This window comes from Muscardinus avellanarius (assembly GCF_963383645.1).
Source record: "Muscardinus avellanarius genome assembly, chromosome: 1".
NCBI lineage: Eukaryota > Metazoa > Chordata > Mammalia > Rodentia > Gliridae > Muscardinus > Muscardinus avellanarius.
In genome coordinates, this window is record NC_137786.1 from 141708596 (window position 1) to 141727287 (window position 18692).

Below are 18692 nucleotides of genomic sequence, written 5' to 3' on the forward strand. Positions count from 1 at the left end.
TTCCATCAAAAGTTGTACACGGCAGACTTCAAAACTAGGACTATTAACCCAGGGAAAAGTGGCATGAAGAATGAGCAGCCTGCTGCCCAGGCCACCCCCACCCTCCAGATAAGTCCTTACAACAAATTTATCTATTGCTAAATTACAACCAAGTCCAGCTTCCTATACTGCTACACTGTTTCTGTAGGGGGTAGGAGAACATCTCAAACCCAAGCCATTACACTCCAGCTGCTGTGCCCCTGACCTCAGCCTCACAGCCACTTCACAATGCAAAATGCATTAGTCCATCTCCAAGAGCTCCCACAGTCTTAACAGTTCCAGCATTACTCAAAAGTCCAAAGTCTTCTCTGAGTCTCAAAGGAAACTCTTGGCTGTGAGCCACTGTAAGAAAATCAAAATCAAAATTAAAAGCAAGCTTCGTGCATCCAATATACAATGACACAGAGTAAATATTTGCATTCTGAATGGGAGAAACAGAGCCGGGTGTGGTGGCGCATGCTTGTAATCCCAGTACTTGGGAGGCTGAGACAGGAGGACTGCACAGGTTCAAAGCCAGCCTCAGCTACTTAGTTCGGCTTTCAGCAATTTAGTGAGACCCTTTTTCTAAATAAAATATAAAATAGATCTGGGGTGTATCTCAGAGTAAAAGGCCCTTTTGTTCCATCCCCAGTACCACAGAAAAAAAGAAAGAAAAATGAAAGGGAGAAACAGGACCCTAAAAAGAAGAAATGGGACCAAAACTGTATAGGAATCCAGCAGGGCAAGCATTTAATCCTGCAGCTCTGTTTATGGCACAGGGCACATGCTGATAAGATACCATCTCCACTGGGCCTTGGCAGACCTGCCCCTGTGCCTGGTCGACTGCAAAGAGCAATGGTGTAATTGCTCTTCAAGCCTGGCTCTGTGGCTGGCAGCTGGAAGCCTTTCCTCACAGTTACTCCACGTTTCTGTCTTTTCTTACTTATGGAGTTCTTGCAACCTTGGATTCACCAGCACAGCTTCATAATAAATTGCCCCATTTGGGCCTGTTTGCAAGGATTCCAGCCCTAGCACATGTCTGGCTTCCCACACCTTCTTTTGAAAGCTAGGGGGAAGACTCCATGACCCCTTTTTCCTGGCAAAATCAGCATTACATGAACACCCAAATCAACCACCAGCAGAAAAGGTAGTGATGTCCTTTTCAATCACTGCCCACTGAGCCTGTCTCGATCCTGGCCGCTGCCACCACTGGGCCATTTTTTCCTTGGTTTTGCAGTTGGGCTTGAACTGCTCTGACGACATTCCTTTCTTTGCTCCTAGGCAAAACATGTGGCCTCCCTCTTGCCGTCTTCCTTTCTTTCAGGACACCATCTCTCTGGGTCCCAGCTTCACACATTCCTTTCCAGCCAACTGCTAAAAAGTCTCTGCTTTGCTTTCCATTCCTTGAAATTTGCTGTACACATGGCTGAATGCACACATCAATATCCATAATGCAGTCTGGATATTTTTCTGCTTAGATTTCCTCGGCCAGTTTAATCGATCAGTCCATCATCTTTAAATTCAGCCTCACACAAAGTTTCAGGACAAATACTAAAACTTACACCGGCAATTTTACACAGGCAAAATGCTGGTAAGTTTTTGTTTGTGTTTTTTTTTTTGCAGGAATGTTACACATGGCGCCTCTACTCCATTTTCCTATGGAGTCCTCTTTTCCCGCCAAAATCTCCCAAGCACAGTCTCTGCCATCCACCTGTCCAGCCACGTTCTGGCCCTTCCCGTTTCCACTCACAAACCAGTTACAGACTCACAAAATACATGGTCAGACTTAGAGTGGTGACCATACTTCTTCAGTACTAATTTCTTAGTTAGCAATCTCACTGCTAGAACCTAAAAACCTGACCACACAACTTAGAGAAAGGAAAATTTATTTGGTCATGGTTTCCATGGAAATTCTGGGGTTCAGTCCATGGGAGGCCAGGGTCTGGAGCTCAGAGCACGGCAGAGGGAAGTGGAGAGAGAGCATGCATGCGCATAAAGCTCATTTCTCAATCGTGGAGGCCAGAAGCAGAGAGCCATGTCTTTCAAATATTCAGTTTGGAGCACATGAGACCTTCTATTTTTCCTATATGCAACAAGTCAAGGCCAACTATTTCCTGATTTCTCAAATAAAACTCACTTTCACCCTGAATGCCTTCCTCAAAACCTCTTCCTAAGAAAATTCTATCGCACAAGTTCTACCTCAAATATTTCTTTAAAAATAAGAACACTAATATTTAAGAGTGTACATTCAGGTTCTGACTGGCCTCAGATTGCTTGGGTTCAAATCTTGGTCATTTCCCAAATAAGACTCCCAACCTCTGTATTGTTTTCTCCTTCCAAGGTGGGGAAATAAAAATTCTTATCACACTGGGGCTATAATAAATGAAATAATTTATGTAAAGCTTTTAGAACACAATAAATACCAAAAAAGTTATTAAATAGTTTTTAATGATCAAACAAAAATATACTATGTATCTTTCATCTAATTACTTTATTCATTCTACAAAGTGCTAGGCACTGCTGAGGGATAAAAAGCACTAGAACCCTGATATAAAGAAACTCCCAATTTGGGCATGGTGATGTAGACCTGTAATCCCAGTACTTGGGAGGCTGAGAGAGGAGAATTAAAGGTTCCAGGCCAACCTCAGAAATTGATCGAGGCCTCAGCAATGTAGTGATACTCTGTTTCAAAATAAAAAATGAAATAGGACTGGGAGTATAGCTCATAGGTAGGATGTCCCTGGGTTTAATCTTTAATACAACAAAAAAGTTTTTTAAAAAATATAAAAGGAAAGCCGGGCGTGGTGGCGCACGCTTGTAATCCCCGCGCTTGGGAGGCAGAGACAGGAGGATCGCGCAGGTTCGAAGCCAGCCGCGCGCGCTGGCTTAGGAGACCCTGTTTCCAAATATAAAATGTAAAAAGAGGTCTGGGAGTGTAGCCCGGAGGTAGAAGGGCTTCCAGGAACCCAAGTACCACCAAAAAAAAAAAAAAAAAAAAAAAAAAATATATATATATATATATATATATATATATGAAAGGAATTTCCTACACAGTAAACAGATTGTTGATAATAAGTGTTTTACCACAACACTGCTTCTCTAAGTCTGGTCTGAGGACTACTTGCAATAGAAATATTACCTGGTGTTGCTAAAATGCAAATTCCTAGACTCCACTCTGTATTAAATAAAATTTGTAAATAGTTTATTTTGTAAATAAACCAAAATGTGTTTATTTAAACCAGTCAGAGGTATTGAGATGATATTTTGAAAAGAGAGCAGAAATGGAGGGAAAACTCCAGTGGAAGCCAGAAAGGTGGTCTATGGAAAGGGGAGGGAAGATAGTAAGGATCAGGGAAGGAATTACTACCATTGACATATGTGAGAATACCAATGTCAATCTCAATACCCTGTATGGGGGTGGTGGTGGTGGAGAATGGAGAGGAAGCCAGGGGAAAGCCCACCAAATGCTATGTGCATGTATGTCATTATCACTATGATGTACATTATGATGTAAGAATATAATGCACTGATAAAAGTATATAAAAAAACAAAGCAAAAAAGAAAGAGCAGGAAACCCTCAGGTCTTATCTCATTCTACTTCTATTAATATGGTGCATGTTTGTCTTATTTTCCTCTAAAATAAATTCCCTAAAGTCAGGTATTTTACTAATCTTACTATTTTAAGTAAAATTATATTGAACAGACTTATTGGGCATTTATCTGAGTAGACACACATGAATTTTAGACATTTTTACATTTTAGAAAATACTCCTAAGCCTCACACCTGTAATTCCTGTACTTGGCAGGCTAAAATAAGAGGATGACAGGTTCGAGGACAGCCTCAGCAAGTAGTGAGACTCCCATCAACCTAGCAAGACCTTGTTTCCAAATAAGAAATAAAATCAGGCTGGGGGCATTGTTCACAGGTAGAATGCCAGCCAAGTGCGGTGGCACACACTTGTAATCCCAGTACTTGGGAGGCTAAAACAGGAGGAATGTAGGTTCATGGCCAACCTCAGCTATTTAGTGAAACCCTCCACAACATAGTAAGATCCTGTTTCAAAATAAAGAATAAAAAAATAGAACTAGGGGTGTAGCTCAGAGGTAGAATACCCCTGGTTCAATCCCCAGTTCCACAAAAAAAAAAAAAGAAAAAAGGAAAAAATGTAGAATGTCTCTGAATTTAATCCTCAGTACTACAAAAAAAGAAAAAGAAAAAGAAACTACTTCTAAGTGTTCCATACTCCATACCATTGGCAGTCTGTTTTATGCTCTTCAAGCTTCCTGTAGTACTTGATATTGTAGTCAACATCTCTTTAACCCCCTTTCTGTCCTGAGACATTGCACTATGCTAACTTTCCTGCGTCCGTGCCCCTTCCCCACTGCCTCCTCTTTGCTTTAGGCCAACTTCATTACTCATTAGCTGACAACCTTGGGCAAACTCCTTAATGTCTCTGAGCCTCAGGTTTTTTCAATAATAAAATGAGAATAAAAGGTTGTTAACATTTCCTGTTCATGTCTATCATCATAATTACATCTAGTGATGCTTGCCAAATGTTAAATCCCTTTATTGGCTTCTTTTCCCTTATCACCACATAAATGTTCCTAAGGTATGAACTTGGACCTTTACTCTCTCATCTCAACATTCTCCCTTGGAAACCCTAGTCCCTTAAAATCACCAATCACTTCTTGCAGGTGACTCTCAACATGTCAACATAAAATTCTTCATTTTCCCCCTTCCGAATCAATTTTTCCTCCAACTTGACCACCTATCTTAAAGATCTCTCAAGGTTTCAATTCATTTTCTCCACTGCCCCTCACATTCACTAAGTGATTAAGTTTGTTGATTAAAGGCAGGCATGGTGGCACACACTTGTAGTCCCAGTACTTGGGAGGATGAGACAGAAGGATAGCAAGTTTGCAGCCAGCCTCAACAATTTGTGAGGCCTCTGAAACTTAGTGAGACCCTGTTTCAAAATAAAAGGATAAAAAATAGGGCCGGTGTGTAGCTTGGAAGTAGAATACTGATGGGTTCAATCCCCAGTGCCAAAAAATAAATAAATAAAGTTCTGTTGACTACATATACTGACACAGGGTATGTAGGGGGATGCTAAGGAGATGATATAGGGTAAAGTGTATAAATTATTAGGGTCCAAAAGTCTGCAAGGATGCCTGGAGGAAATCTTCTGTAGAGATTTTTATCAGCCCCTTCCTCCTGGGCAACTCTCTTAATTTTTTTCCTGGCCTGGACCTGCCCTCCTCAGCACTGATGCTGGGCCTTCTCTTTCCTATCTGTCACCTCCTTTCTACTGTCCTAATTTAGGCTCTTGCCTCTTACTTGAATATTATAACCACCTCCTAATTGGAAGAAAAAATAGAGAAACTATTTTCCACACCAGAACTTCCTAATTCGTGGGCCTCTTAATCCCCTTGGCCCTTGGGATGCTCCGAGGCCTTCAGCTCTATGTAGCTCATCAGAACGCTAGATCTCATCCAATTTATGCCAACACCTGAAAAAAATTTTTCATTTTGAATCTGAGCTATAACATAAAAAAAGAAAATGAAATGCTGCTAACTTATGTTTCCTAAGTATAGATCTGACTTTATCATATACTTCTCCATAAAACCTTCACCAATGGCTTGTCATTGCCTACCAAGTAAAATCTAAACTGCTTGGCCAGGGACCAATGAAGGTCCTGTATAGTTTCATACCAACCAATCCATCCAGTTCTGTCTCTCACTCCAGCCTCCCTGGACCACTGCCATTCTCTTCTCATCATAATCATACCATTCTCTTCACATAGGATTTTTTTTTTTTTTTTTTTTTTTGGTGGTGGTACTGGGGGTGGAACCCAGAGGCTTTCTACCTCCGGGCTATACTCCCAGACCCATTTTATTTTTTATTTGGAAACAAAGTCTCACTAAGTTGCTGAGAGCCTCACTAAGTAGCTGAGGCTGGCTTCAAACCTGTGCGATCCTCCTGTCTCAGCCTCCCAAGCGTGGGGATTACAAGCGTGCGCCACCACGCCCGGCCACATAGGATATTTTAATCATCTTTAAATGGAATTCATGTATCTAACTCATCCTTCAAGATTCAGTTTCCACATCCCCTGCTGCATGTGTATAAGCATCGCATTCCCATTTCCTACAGCAAGAACCGATTCTCCTTAGTCTGCATTTGCACAGGTCTGTTTACAACTTTCTTATGGCCCTTATCTTATTCTAATATGATAAAGACAAATGTACTTTATAACTTCTACTATCAGTAATCTTTGAGTACAGGGTCTAGTTTTTGTCTCCCCTCTCTTTCCAATACTGTCTTGCATACTGCAAGCATCAAATTATTAAATTAATTTTACAATTTACAATGCACATTGGTGAACTTTCTAAAAGTTCTGTATCAGACAATTTCATGAAATAAAATCATGAAACAAGAGTAGTTAGCTGGGCATGATGGCATACACCTGTAATCCCAGTACTTGGGAGGCTGAGACAGGAGGACTATGGATTCATAGCCAGCCTCAGCTATTTAGTGAGACTCTCTGCAACTTAGTGAGAGCTTATTTCAGAAAAAAAGAATAAAAGATACAGCTGGAGGTGTAGCTAGGAGGTAGAATGCCCCTGGGTTCCATTCCCAGTACTGAAAAAAAAAAAGAGTAGCTATAGTAGAAAGTTACAAAACAAACAAAATATACATACATACATACAGATTTTAAGGCAGTTTCCCAGAATGCAAATAGAAGAAATGAACACTGACATCAGAACAGGTGGCAGTGATTTTCAACTTAGAAAAATGGAAACAGTGGATATCCTTTCTATTATAGATCCAAGAAAATCACTAAACCCTGAATCCTGCCCCCTGTGTTATACAAGACTGTTTCCCTAACAGGACAGCTGTGTCTCTACCAGCAAACAAATCCTGACTCAGTCTTCTTTCACCACTGGCTCCGCAGAAGCTCCGACTGCAGCTGTTCCACACAGGGGAAAACTTCAGAAGCCTTCAGGAAGCTCAGGAAAGAAACACAGAAGTGTAAGCACAGTCTAGAAGGAAGAGGAGAAAGTGGAAAGGGAAGAGGCAGGAGTAAATTCCCTACCTGGGAACTAGTGCACTCTCATGCACGGAAAGAAAACTCTCGGCAGTGGTAAAAATATTGCTGAAAAAAATGGAGAGATGTTTTTAAAAAGACATTTTTAAAATTCAGTTCAGAAGCAGCAGATCCCGTGATTTTCGTCACAGAACTTCCTGGGTTGTCCCTGGCTGCCTGACAAATAGGATGGGGAGGGGAAGTAAGGGGTGGAGTTAAAAATCTCCAGTAATCTCTTCTGGTCTCATTTTGAGGGCAAGACGCCCAACTAACTAGCTATAAATCATTTTCAGTTTGAATTATTAAAACTAGACCACCAAGAGTAGTTTCTCTTTTTAAACTTTCTTTTCTCAAATCTGCCCTCACATGATAATTAAGTAGCTGACGTGGACCACTGGAATCACTTCTTTGGAAAATGCAGACACAGCATAAAGTCCAAATTTAGACTGTCAATAAGGACTCTACAAGCAGACAACTTACCTTTCACCCTTTGCCTTTATATCATTTCATCCTTCTTTTTCTAATCATTAATTTTACAAAACATTTTATAATAATGAATATCAGTAAGGCCCTGTGAAGGTAAGCCCTTAAAAAACATATAACCAGCCAGGCGTGGTGGCGCGCTTATAATCCCCCGCGCTTGGGAGGCGGAGATAGGAGGATCGCGCAGGTTTGAAGCCAGCCGTGCTGCCTTAAGAGACCCTGTTTCCAAATAAAAATATATAAAAAATAGGTCTGGGAGTGTAGCCCGGAGGTAGAAGGGCTTCCAGAAACCCCAGTACCACACACACACACAAAAAAAAAACCATATAACCATATCTGATTTTATGACAACAAACATTGTTTTCTTTTTTTTTTTCTTTTTTTCTTTTTTTGCAGTACTAGGGAGGGGCATTCTACCTCCAAGCTACACCTCCAGTCCTATTTTTTAGTCTTTATTTTTTGAAACAGGGTCTCAGTGACTTTCAAAAGGCCTCACTAAGTAGTAGCTGAGGCTATCCACAATCCACAATCCTCGTCTCAGCCTCCCAAAACGCTGGAATTACAAGCGTGCGTCACCACACCCAACTTCATTGTGTGTTTTCTTTTGGGGCAATACTGAGGACTGAACTTAGAGGTACTCTACCTCCAAGCTACATCCCCTGTCTTCTTATTTTTTATTTTGAAACAGGGTCTTACTAAGTTGCAGATGGCCTAAGTAGCTGAGGCTGGCTGCAAACCATGATCCTCTGGTCTCAGCCTCCCAAATGCTGGTATTACAAGTGTGTGCCACCACGCCCGGCTTACTTTTTATTTTGAAACAGGGTCTTGCTAAGTTGCTGAAAGTCTCACTTAAGTTGCTGAGGCTGTCCCTGAACCTGTTATTCTCTTGTCTCAGCTCCCAAATACAGGGATTACAGGCATGTGCCACCAGGCCTGGCTTGACAACAAACATTTTTGAGCATCAATTTATCAAATACTGTGCTAGAAGTATCAAAAAACAAGATTCTCTTTGTTCTTGGTTTAGATGATACACAATTCCCCAGCAAAGTGCCCAACATACCCCAATGTGCCTTTGTTCTTTTTAATATTCGTGTGTGTGTAGTGTGTGTGTGTGTGTGTGTATGTGTGTGTGTGTGTGTGTGCGCGCGCGTGCGCGTGCACGCTAGTTACTGGGGATTCAACCTGGCGGCATCGTACCTCCAAGATACACCCCCAGCCGTATTTTTTAATTCTCTATTTTGAAACAGGGTCTCACTAAGTTGTGGAGGGCTTCAGTAGCTGATGCTGGCTGCAAAACTACAGTTTTCCTGTGTCAGCCTCCCAAGTACTAGGATTAAGAAGCGTGCGCCACCATGCCTGGCTCTCTTCTGTGCCTTTAAACAAACTTTTCCCTACCTGAAATATTCTTCTTCAGCCAGTCATGGTGGCACATGCTTGTAATCCCAGTACTTGGGAGGCTAAGACAGGAGGATTGCAGGTTTGAGGCCAACCTCAGCTACTTGTGAGGCCCTCTGCAACTTAGTGAGATCCTGTTTTAAAATAAAGAATAAAAAACTGGGCTAGGGTAGAGCTCAGAGGAAGATGCCCCTCAGTACCACATAAAAAAGAAAAATATAATAATGTATATGCTACTTGTGACATTTTATTGAAATGACAGTCATATTAGAAGTATAGAGGGAAATGATATTCCTACAACATGGTATCTCCAATTATGAGATTGTTCTTGTTTATGTTAATGGTACTAAAGCTATCAAAATATGATTTTAAAAATTGTCTTAGACCAGTGTGGTGGCATGCACCTGTAATCCCAGTACTTGGATGGCTGAGACAGGAGGATCACAGGTTTGAGGCCAGCCTCAACAACTCAGCAAGCCCCTCAGCAACTTAGTGAGACCCTGTTTCAAAATAAAATAGGGCCGGGCGTCAGTGAGACCCTATTTTAAAATAAAGAAAAAAATCAGGCTGGGGGTATACCTTGGAGGTAGAATTTCCCTGGGTTCAATCCCTAGCACCAATAAATAAATAAATAAATAAATAAATAAATAAATAAAATTACAATTGAAGTGACCTGCCAAAGTCATCTTGTTACTTTCTTTACTTTTAAATCATTAATCTCCAGGCCATGCCACACTACTCCTAAGCTTTCTAAATAAAATCCACTAAATGCACACACTGATTTGTAGGTGTAAAAAAAGTGACTCAGATAAGGTTCTGGTTAGTAATTTCTGGGTTTTATTTTACTATTTTCACTACAAGAAAATAATTTTGAGCCAAGTTTGTATTAGTTGTATATAACTAGAAGTGAAAACAATCAAATAGCAAATTAAACAATAGCAGTTACATTGCATAACATATTGAGAACTTACAAGTTATCTTTAATGTTCTCTTATAATACCCATAAAAACATTTTAAAACTATCTCCAAAATTATCTGCCATTTAAACAAAAATTATAAAATTAAAATGTACATATTGGAAAACATATAAATGAGTCCAATTTTAGAAGTTTAAAGGATATGACCTTCAAGGAAAAAAGAAAAGGATCCATGTATGATTTAAATAATTGACATTTTAAAATGTGCCAAATATTTGACCCTCCAAAGAAAATTATACACTTCATATTACTGTTCTGCTTAAAGCTTCTCTTAAATCTAAAAAAAATTCAAAGTTTCCTTTCTTTAAGACACACTTTTTTTTAATAACTAGAGAGCCTTCAGAGCATAAATGTCATTTTTTTCATTGCAGCAATAACAGATTTAAATTCTCCGCTTATTTTAAGTACACACTTTATCTGTGCAGTGTGTTTGCAATCACTGTAAACCTCTGTCTCAGGAGCTCTCTTTTTTGTATTAGAAAATTTTCAATAGTATTTGCTTCTTTGAAGAGTCCATCTAGCTCGTCAATGTAAGATGCATCTACTGCTGCTCTCTCACTAATAGGGGAAAAAAAGTTTTACATTAAACCAAATAGTTACACAGTCTGTAAACATCATCATGATGATGTTATTTACTATACCACATTTATTAGCTATTTTATTTAAATGGCTTTTTGCATGAGAGACTTTAATTTACTAGTAGTCAAAAACAAAATTACCAGTAGTCCTCAGAGAAAAGTTAAATTGGTCCCACAGACTAATATCTAACTACTCAAAAAGTCTCCTGACACAAGAGAAAGTGTACTTTATGCATTATAATTCTAATATTAAAGTGCATGTTTCACATGAATATATAAAATAATATTCATCTTTAATACTACTCTATTACCATTAATTTCACCAAATAATATTTTTTTTTCATTGCAGTACTAGGGATTGAACCCAGAAACATTCTACCTCTGAGCTAAACCCCCAGCCCTATTTTTTATTCTTTATTTTGAAACAGGATTTCACTGAGTTGCAAAGGACCTAAGTAGCTGAGGCTGTCTTCAAACCTCAATCCTCCAGTCTCAGCCTCCCAATTGCTGGGATTACAAGCATGTGCCACCATGCCCAGCTCACCAAATAATATTTTTCTCAAAGAGGTATTCACATAAAATTTAAAATCATCTAGCCTGTAATCCAGTACTTGGGAGGCTGAGACAAGAGGATCACAGGTTTGAGGACAGCCTCAACAAGCAGTAAGACTCTCATCAACCTATTGAGACCCTGTTTCAAAATAAAAATAAAATAATTGGGCTGGGAGTGTAGCTCGGAGGTAGAATGCCCTGGGTTCAATCCCTAGTGCAAAAAAAAATTAAAATGATCTAATTTTAACACTAATTAGAGATCAAGACATCCAGTCCATTATTAGTTCTGGGAATAGCAAGACAAAGGATGTTTAACAGAAAAGTTGAGCTTATTCCCTGAAAATAACTAACTCATCTATAAGAAATTGAGATAGAGCCGGGCGTGGTGGCGTACGCTTGTAATCCCCGCACTTGGAAAGCAGAGACAGGAGGATCGCGCAGTTTCAAAGACAGCCGCACTGGCTTAAGAGACCCTGTTTCCAAATAAAAATATAAAATAGGTCTGGGAGTGTAGCCCGGAGGTAGAAGGGCTTCCAGAAACCCCAGTACCACGAAAGAAAGAAGGAAGGAAGGAAGGAAGGAAGGAAGGAAGGAAGGAAGGAAGGAAGGAAGGAGAAATTGAGATAGAATAAAATGTCTTAACTACTTGATAGGCTTCTCAGCCACAGAATAAAACTTCCCATTACAGTGTTTTCAGAAGAAAACTACTATTTCTAAAATAAATGCCCAAGAAAATACAGTATAAGTACTTGCCTTAAAATCTTTGCATATGTAGACAACATTAGATTAATTTCCTTGCTCATCTCTGTTTAAAAATAACATTGAGTAAGTAATGAAATGTAATAAACATGCATGATACAATCAATGTAGAGGAATACAGGTTTTTTATGCATCACCATTCAAATCTTTCTCCAAGGTTTCATCTTTATAAAATAGTCCAGAAAATTCAGAGAAAGATGAATCTGTTTTTCCAAGAGAAGACAGCTGTGGATTATCTGGCACTTGAGACTAACAAAAGAATGTAAAGAAAAAATGGATATATGGTCAATGATAAGATCCTTAGGACATATACATTCTATTTATTTAAAAATAAAAATATTTTTCAGAAGAAAAGCAAACATGCTAAAAATTTTGTACTAGTCATTGGAAATATTGTTATCAATGAATCTTTAAGTCCAGGAAGCACCTTGCTCAACACACCAAATTTTGTTGTTTTGGTTTTAAATTAGATTTTGAATATGGTTTTAATCCCCTGATGAAAATGTATCATAACAATAAGGAACTGTAATTTGGACACAAAATTTTGCAATATAACTTAGTTTTCAAGGGGAAAAAAATAATGTCCCAAATGCAGCAATTCAACTGGTGGGACAATAGTGCTCTTCTTTGAAAAGATCAAAAACATAAACAAAACAACCTCTTTGGCACTTTGGACTTTGGCGTCTCACTGTGGGTCATCTCAAAACAAGAGAACCTGAAGATTAAGAGGAAGTGCAAACTTCCACTCTGTGACCCCACCCACCCCCTCTTGGAGGTTCTCTAAAAGAACTGAAAAGGCCACAAAGATGCTCCACCTCTAAAGATGGACTACCTTCCCCCTCGAATCCCTCAATTTCCTAAATAAAACCTCTTGTCTTTTCTCTAAGAAAAAAGTATAAAAAACTACAATACCTAGGTATCTTACTTATCATACCCAAATAACTTTGTAAAACCCTATGTATCATAAAGGCATGAATTTGCTTCTATCTCTAGATCACAAGCTACCAAAAAGAAATTTCCAAATAGTTTTTGGAAGTTTATGGAGCCAAGCAGCTGAAAAAAGCAGCCAGAATCAACAAAGTTTCTGCTGAAATAATCCTAGCTCTGGGAATATGAAAACAAAAAGATTGCAGGTTCAAGAACAGGCTCAGCAAGTGATGAGACTTTCAGCAACCTAGCAAAAAAAAAAAAAAAAAAATCGGTCTGAAGGTATAGTGTGGAGGCAGAATGCCACTGGGTTCCATCTCCAGTTCTACACACACAGAGACAAATACACTAGAAGATTAAGACTCCAGTAGCATACACCTTACCTCCAGTTCTCTTGGCCTCTTGCAGTTTCTAGAATCAGATTTTACAAGGTGACTTGCCATCATATTCAGGAGACACAAACTGAAAAGTTTAGAGCAATTACAAATTTAGGTACAAACTTCGTTATATCTCTGTTAAATCCTCCCCTTTTTCTATTCCTACTGCTGCTATTATTAGGCTTTCATCATCTGTCTTACCTAATCTTAATTTTTTCTCCTAATTTATCCTATTAACTTTTTAGAAGAGGTAAACTTTCAAAACTTTGATTCCTCCATTCCCTTCACTCAAAAACCTTTGACTATCCATTGCTCCAGGGCAAAAACAAACTTCACAGTATGGCATTCAAGGTCCCTCCTTGTCTGGGGCTCACCTACCATTCCCATCATTTTCAACTACTCCTCTATGTGCACTCAACCAAACTATTCTATTTGGCATTTGTGACTTGCTTCAGAACCACCTGATCTATAATTCTTTTATCCTTACAAAATTTTAATGTTGAAATAGATCTTACAATTCATTTGATACCATCTCTTTTGGTTTTTTCCCCCCCTTTGTTTGTTTTTTGTTTTTTTTTTTTAACAAATGAGAAAACAGGGTCAGAAATATCTGGCCAAATTCAAACAAGTGAGACTAGACCAGACCAGACACAGACTTCCTCACTCTTCTAGTTTTTCTGCTGCCCTACCTTACCTTAATATAGCATCATCAAATTGCTTTCCCAAAAATTCCGAAGGTTTTTTTCTTCTAGGAATTATTTAAACACAACATATTAGAACCTAAAAGAGTGTAGTCAAAAAGCTGGGAGTGGTGGTGCAGGCTTTTTATTTTATTATTCTTTTCTTTTTTGGTGGTACTGGGGTTCCTGGAAGCCCTTCTTACCTCCGGGCTACACTCCCAGACCTATTTTATGTTTTATTTTTAGAAACAGGGTCTCTTAAGCCAGCTCGGCTGGCTTCCTGGGCGATCCTCCTGTCTCCACCTCCCAAGAGCGGGGATTACAAGTGTGCACCACCACTGCGGCATGGGGCAGGCTTTTCATCCCGGCATTTGGGAGGCTAAGACAGGAGGATAGTTCTTTGTGGACAGCCTCAGCTACTCAGTGAGGCTCTTTGCAACTCAGTCAGACCCTGTTTCAAAATAAAGAATAAAGCCTGGCGATGGCGCATGCTTGTAAATCCCAGTGCTTGGGAGGCTGAGACAGGAGGATCACACAGGTTGGAAGCCAGCCTCGGAAGCAACTCCGTGAGACCCTGTTCCTAAATAAAGTATAAAACAGGTCTGGGAGTATAGCCCGGAGGTAGAAAAGCCCCTGGGTTCTACCCCAGTACCACGGAGAGGGAGGAGACAGAGGAGACAGAGGAGAGAGAGAGAGAGAGACAGAGGAGAGAGAGAGAGAGAGACAGAGGGAGAGAGAGAGAGAGAGAGAGAGAGAGAGAGAGAGAGAGAGAGAGAGAGAGAGAGAGAGAAGTAGGGCTAGGGATAGAGCTTGGAGGTAGAATGCCCCTGGGTTCCATCCCCAGTACCACCAAAATAAAAAATAAAAAGTACAGTCAATACTTCTTAGAAATGAGAAACCCTATCTACGTTATCAACTTACTTTACTTTAAAAAACTATGCTGAGTTGGAGAACTATAATGAATCTGATCATTCATATAATACGCATATATACAAGAGGCAAGAGCAAACAAAGTCTAGAGAAAGATGCTTGTTTAGTAAACTCAGTATAGTAATGCCAGTATTTTTATATATAGTATATAAATTTACGGGCTATCATAACTTGCAGAAATTATACATGTTCAGCAGCACTGATTTGGGCCTGGAAGTTGGAAAATGTTTCAGAAAAGCCAACCTGCAGATTATTCTCCCTCCCCTCTTTCACTCTCATTTCCTTTTACACCGGTTCTCTCCTTTCTCAAATTAACCCGGAGGGCACATATGTCAAATAAGAACTTTTATGACTAGTTAATTCTGCCTCTTTAAAAAATACTCTAGCTTTTCTGTCACAACTTCAGGCTCAACCTATTCAGGGCTGGTTGACAGGCTGGTCCTCACCCCATAACAAACACGTCACAGCCCTTGACCCGGGCGAAGTAATCTCAGACACTGGCGACCGGCTTATTACCAGGAACCACCCTCTGCTTCATGCAACCATTTTCCTCTATTCTCCACGCACTGTGGCTCCTCAGGGCACCGTGGCTCCTCAGACCACCCTGCCTGCCTTCGTCCTCGCCCCCCGCCCCGCGTCCTTCTCTTCTCGAGCTTCGCTCCACTTCAGACCCGGGGTGCGCGCCCACCCGCTCGCCCTGCCAGGCTTCCCACACCACCACATCCCACGTGCGCTGCCCTCCAGCCCACCCAGGTCCAGGCTGCGCTCAGCCGGGGTCTGCCCTGGTCAGCAAAGGCGCCGCCGCGAGGGGGCCGAGTGCGCAGACTCCGCGTGCGTGCGCGGCAGGCGGCGCGCGGCTCCCGGCAGGCAGCGCGGCAGGCGGCGCCTGGCTCCCGGCAGTCCGCGCCAGTCACGTGACAGCCCCGTGCTGGTCACGTGGTGGCCTCGTGCCTTGCTGCGTTCCTGATGGCTCACCCGAGAATCTTGGCGAAATAGGACTTGAAATAGGAATCTCCTCTGTTTTCCAGTGGTTGGGATGGGGAGGGGCCCTGAGGTTAATTCGAGATTAATTACAAGTCGCCAGAACTAGCGGAGGTGGGGTGGTGCCTCGGCAGAAGCCCGCGCATACCCTCCTCCGCTTTCAAAGTAGAAGTTACTCCTGTGAGCCAGTACTTGGGAGGCAGAGACCGGAGCATCTCATGTTCCAGGACAGCCTCAGCAATTTAATGGAGCCTCTTGCAACTCAGTGAGACCTTGTCTTAAAATAAATATTAAAAGCTGGGCGTGGCAGCACACGTCTGTAATTCCCAGTACTGGGGAGGCTGAGACAGGAGGGCCGCAGTTTTGAAGCCAGTCTCAACAACTTAGTGAGGTTCACATCAACTTGGTGAGACCTTTTCCAAATAAAAAGTAAAATATAGGGCTGAGGTGTGGCTTGTAAGTAGAATGCCACTGGGTTCAATCCCCAGCATCACCGCACACACAAAAAAGGTAATTAAAATAGAGCTGGGGTATAGCTTAGAAACAGAATGTCCCTGGGTTTAATCCCCAGTACCTCAGTGAGATCCTGTTTCAAAATAAAGAATAAAAAATAGGGCTGGAGTGTAGCTCAGAGGTTGAATGCCCCTGGGTTCCATTCTACTGAAAAAAAAAAAAAAAAAAAAAAACTGTAATGATGTATGTGTTAAATATAGACCACTCAGGTGTAAGATTGTGCACGTAGAGTTTATGAAGGTGTGTTACTGACCTTTGTTTTATGAGGTGATAGGCTCTTTTGTTTTATTCTTGCCACTCCAATTAACAGGGCATAGGTTTAGAATGTCTGTCTGTGGACAGGCAGGTCAAAGTCGCCATGTTGAAGCATCCAATGAGACTAAGCCCCAAGTATGTGAATCATGCTATTACCAAATACCATCTTCATAATTGCTGCCAGTTAAGTCAACTAAACTGCTGACGCATCTAGAAAGTAATTTTCTTAAAAGGTGTGATCCTGCCAGGCGTGGTGGTGTATGTCTGTAATCCCAATACTATGGAGGCTAAGACAGGAGGATTGTAGGTTCGGGTCAGCTTTTTTTGTGAGGCTCTCAGCAACTGAATGTGACCCTGTTTCCAAATTAAAAATTAAAGAGAGGTGGGGGTGTAGCCTGGAGGTAGAAGGTTCTCATCCCCAGCACCACAAAATAATACATGAATGAATAAGTAAGCATGGTACACGCTTGTAATCCTAGCATTCAGGAGGTGGAGATTGGACGATTGCGGTGTGCAGACAGACTCAGCTAGTTAGCAAGGCCCTTCACAATCAGTAAGACCCTGTTTCAAAAAAAAAGACTAAAAATATATGGCTAAGGGTATAAGTCGGAGGTAGAATGTCCCTGGGTTCCACCCTCCAGTACTGAAAAAAAATTAAAAATTTGGGAACTACTGATCAGTTTCCTCTCCCAACTGATCAGTTTCCTCTCCCAATCTTCACATATGATACCCAAACAAGTAGTTTTCCATATAATTCTGGTTCATAAATTATTTCTGAGAAAAAAATATCCCAAAGCCTAATGCATAAATGCTTCTATCAAATTATACCATGACTTTTTCTTTTCTTTTAGTAGTACTGGGATTGAACCCAGGGGCATTCTTCCCCCTAGCTACACCCCCAGCCCTAATCTTTTTTTCAGTACTGGGGATGGAACCAGGGGCATTCTACCTCTAAGTGACATCCCCAGCCCTATTTTTTATTCTTTATTTTGAAACAGGGTCTCACTGAATTTCAGAAAGCCTCACTAAGTAGCTGAGGCTGTCCTCAAACCACAATCCTCCTGTCTCAGCCTCCCAAATGTTGGGATTATAAGCATGTGCTACCATGTCACTTAATTTTTAAAAACAACCCTATGGAGTACATAGGATACTAAGACATTAGGGTTGCTATATATCAAAGAAAAAAGTCCCAAAACTTAGAAATGTACAAATTGTGCATTTTGCATTTTTAGAGCTAGAAAAAAACTCATAAACATATAATATTAAAACTTTTGCCAGGTGCAGTGGTGCTCACTATAATACCAGTATTTGGGGGGCTAAGATAGGAGGATCACAGGTTTAAGGCCAGCCTTAGCAACTTAGCAAGACCCTATCTCAAAACAAAAAGGCTTGGGGTATAGTTATATGGTAGAATGTTCCTAGGTTGAATCTCCAAAACCATACACACACAAAAAAAAAGGTTTAATAATAAAATTAGAACTTCTCTGGTACTCTGCTACTTTGACCCTATTTTATACTTTCATGTTAGTTGGTTAGACTCTACAGTTGGAGGATGAAAATTTGCTATTTCAAATTCAGTCATATATGTATTCTTATTATATTCTTCTAAAAATACTCTATTTTTTCATTTTTTTCACCACCATCCTGCCACAGGCTTTTTGTTGTTGTTGTTGTTGTTGTTGTTGTTGTTGTTGTTGTTGTTGTCATCACAACTATTGACATGAAATATAATTAAAACCCTATCCTAGCCGGGCGTGGTGGCGCACGCTTGTAATCCCAGCATTAGGGAGGCTGAGACCTGGAGGCTCACGGTTCGGGGACAGCCTCAGCTACTTAGTGAGGCCCTCTGCAACTCAGTGAGACCCGGTTTCAAAATAAAGAATAAAAAATAGGGCAGGGGATGTAGCTCAGAGGTCAAATGCCCCTGGGTTCCATCCCCAGACCCGCAAAATATAAAAATAAAAAATAAATTAAAAGAAATAAAATAAAACCCTATCTTGTTTTGTCTTTTGTTTTTTGTGGTACTGGGGATTGGACTCAGGGACATTCTATCTCTAAGTTACACTTCCAGCCCTATTTTTTTCATTTTTATTTTGAAACAGGGTCTCACTAAGTTGATGAGAGTTTCACTACTTACTGAAGCTGTCTTCGGACCTGTGATCCTCTTGTTTCAGCTTCCCAA

General features: G+C 40.6%; 1 protein-coding gene across 1 annotated transcript; it reads right to left on the minus strand.

Annotated features, from left to right (window-relative positions):
* Window positions 1-10371: 10371 nt before the first annotated feature.
* Window positions 10372-13220, minus strand: TEX12 (testis expressed 12; the record flags this gene model as incomplete). Its single annotated transcript, XM_080698225.1, has 4 exons — window positions 10372-10512; window positions 11838-11893; window positions 11985-12096; window positions 13158-13220. 4 exons carry the CDS (start codon window positions 13218-13220, stop codon window positions 10372-10374), a joined length of 372 nt encoding a protein of 123 aa, XP_080554351.1.
* Between the last annotated feature and the right edge of the window lie 5472 nt (window positions 13221-18692).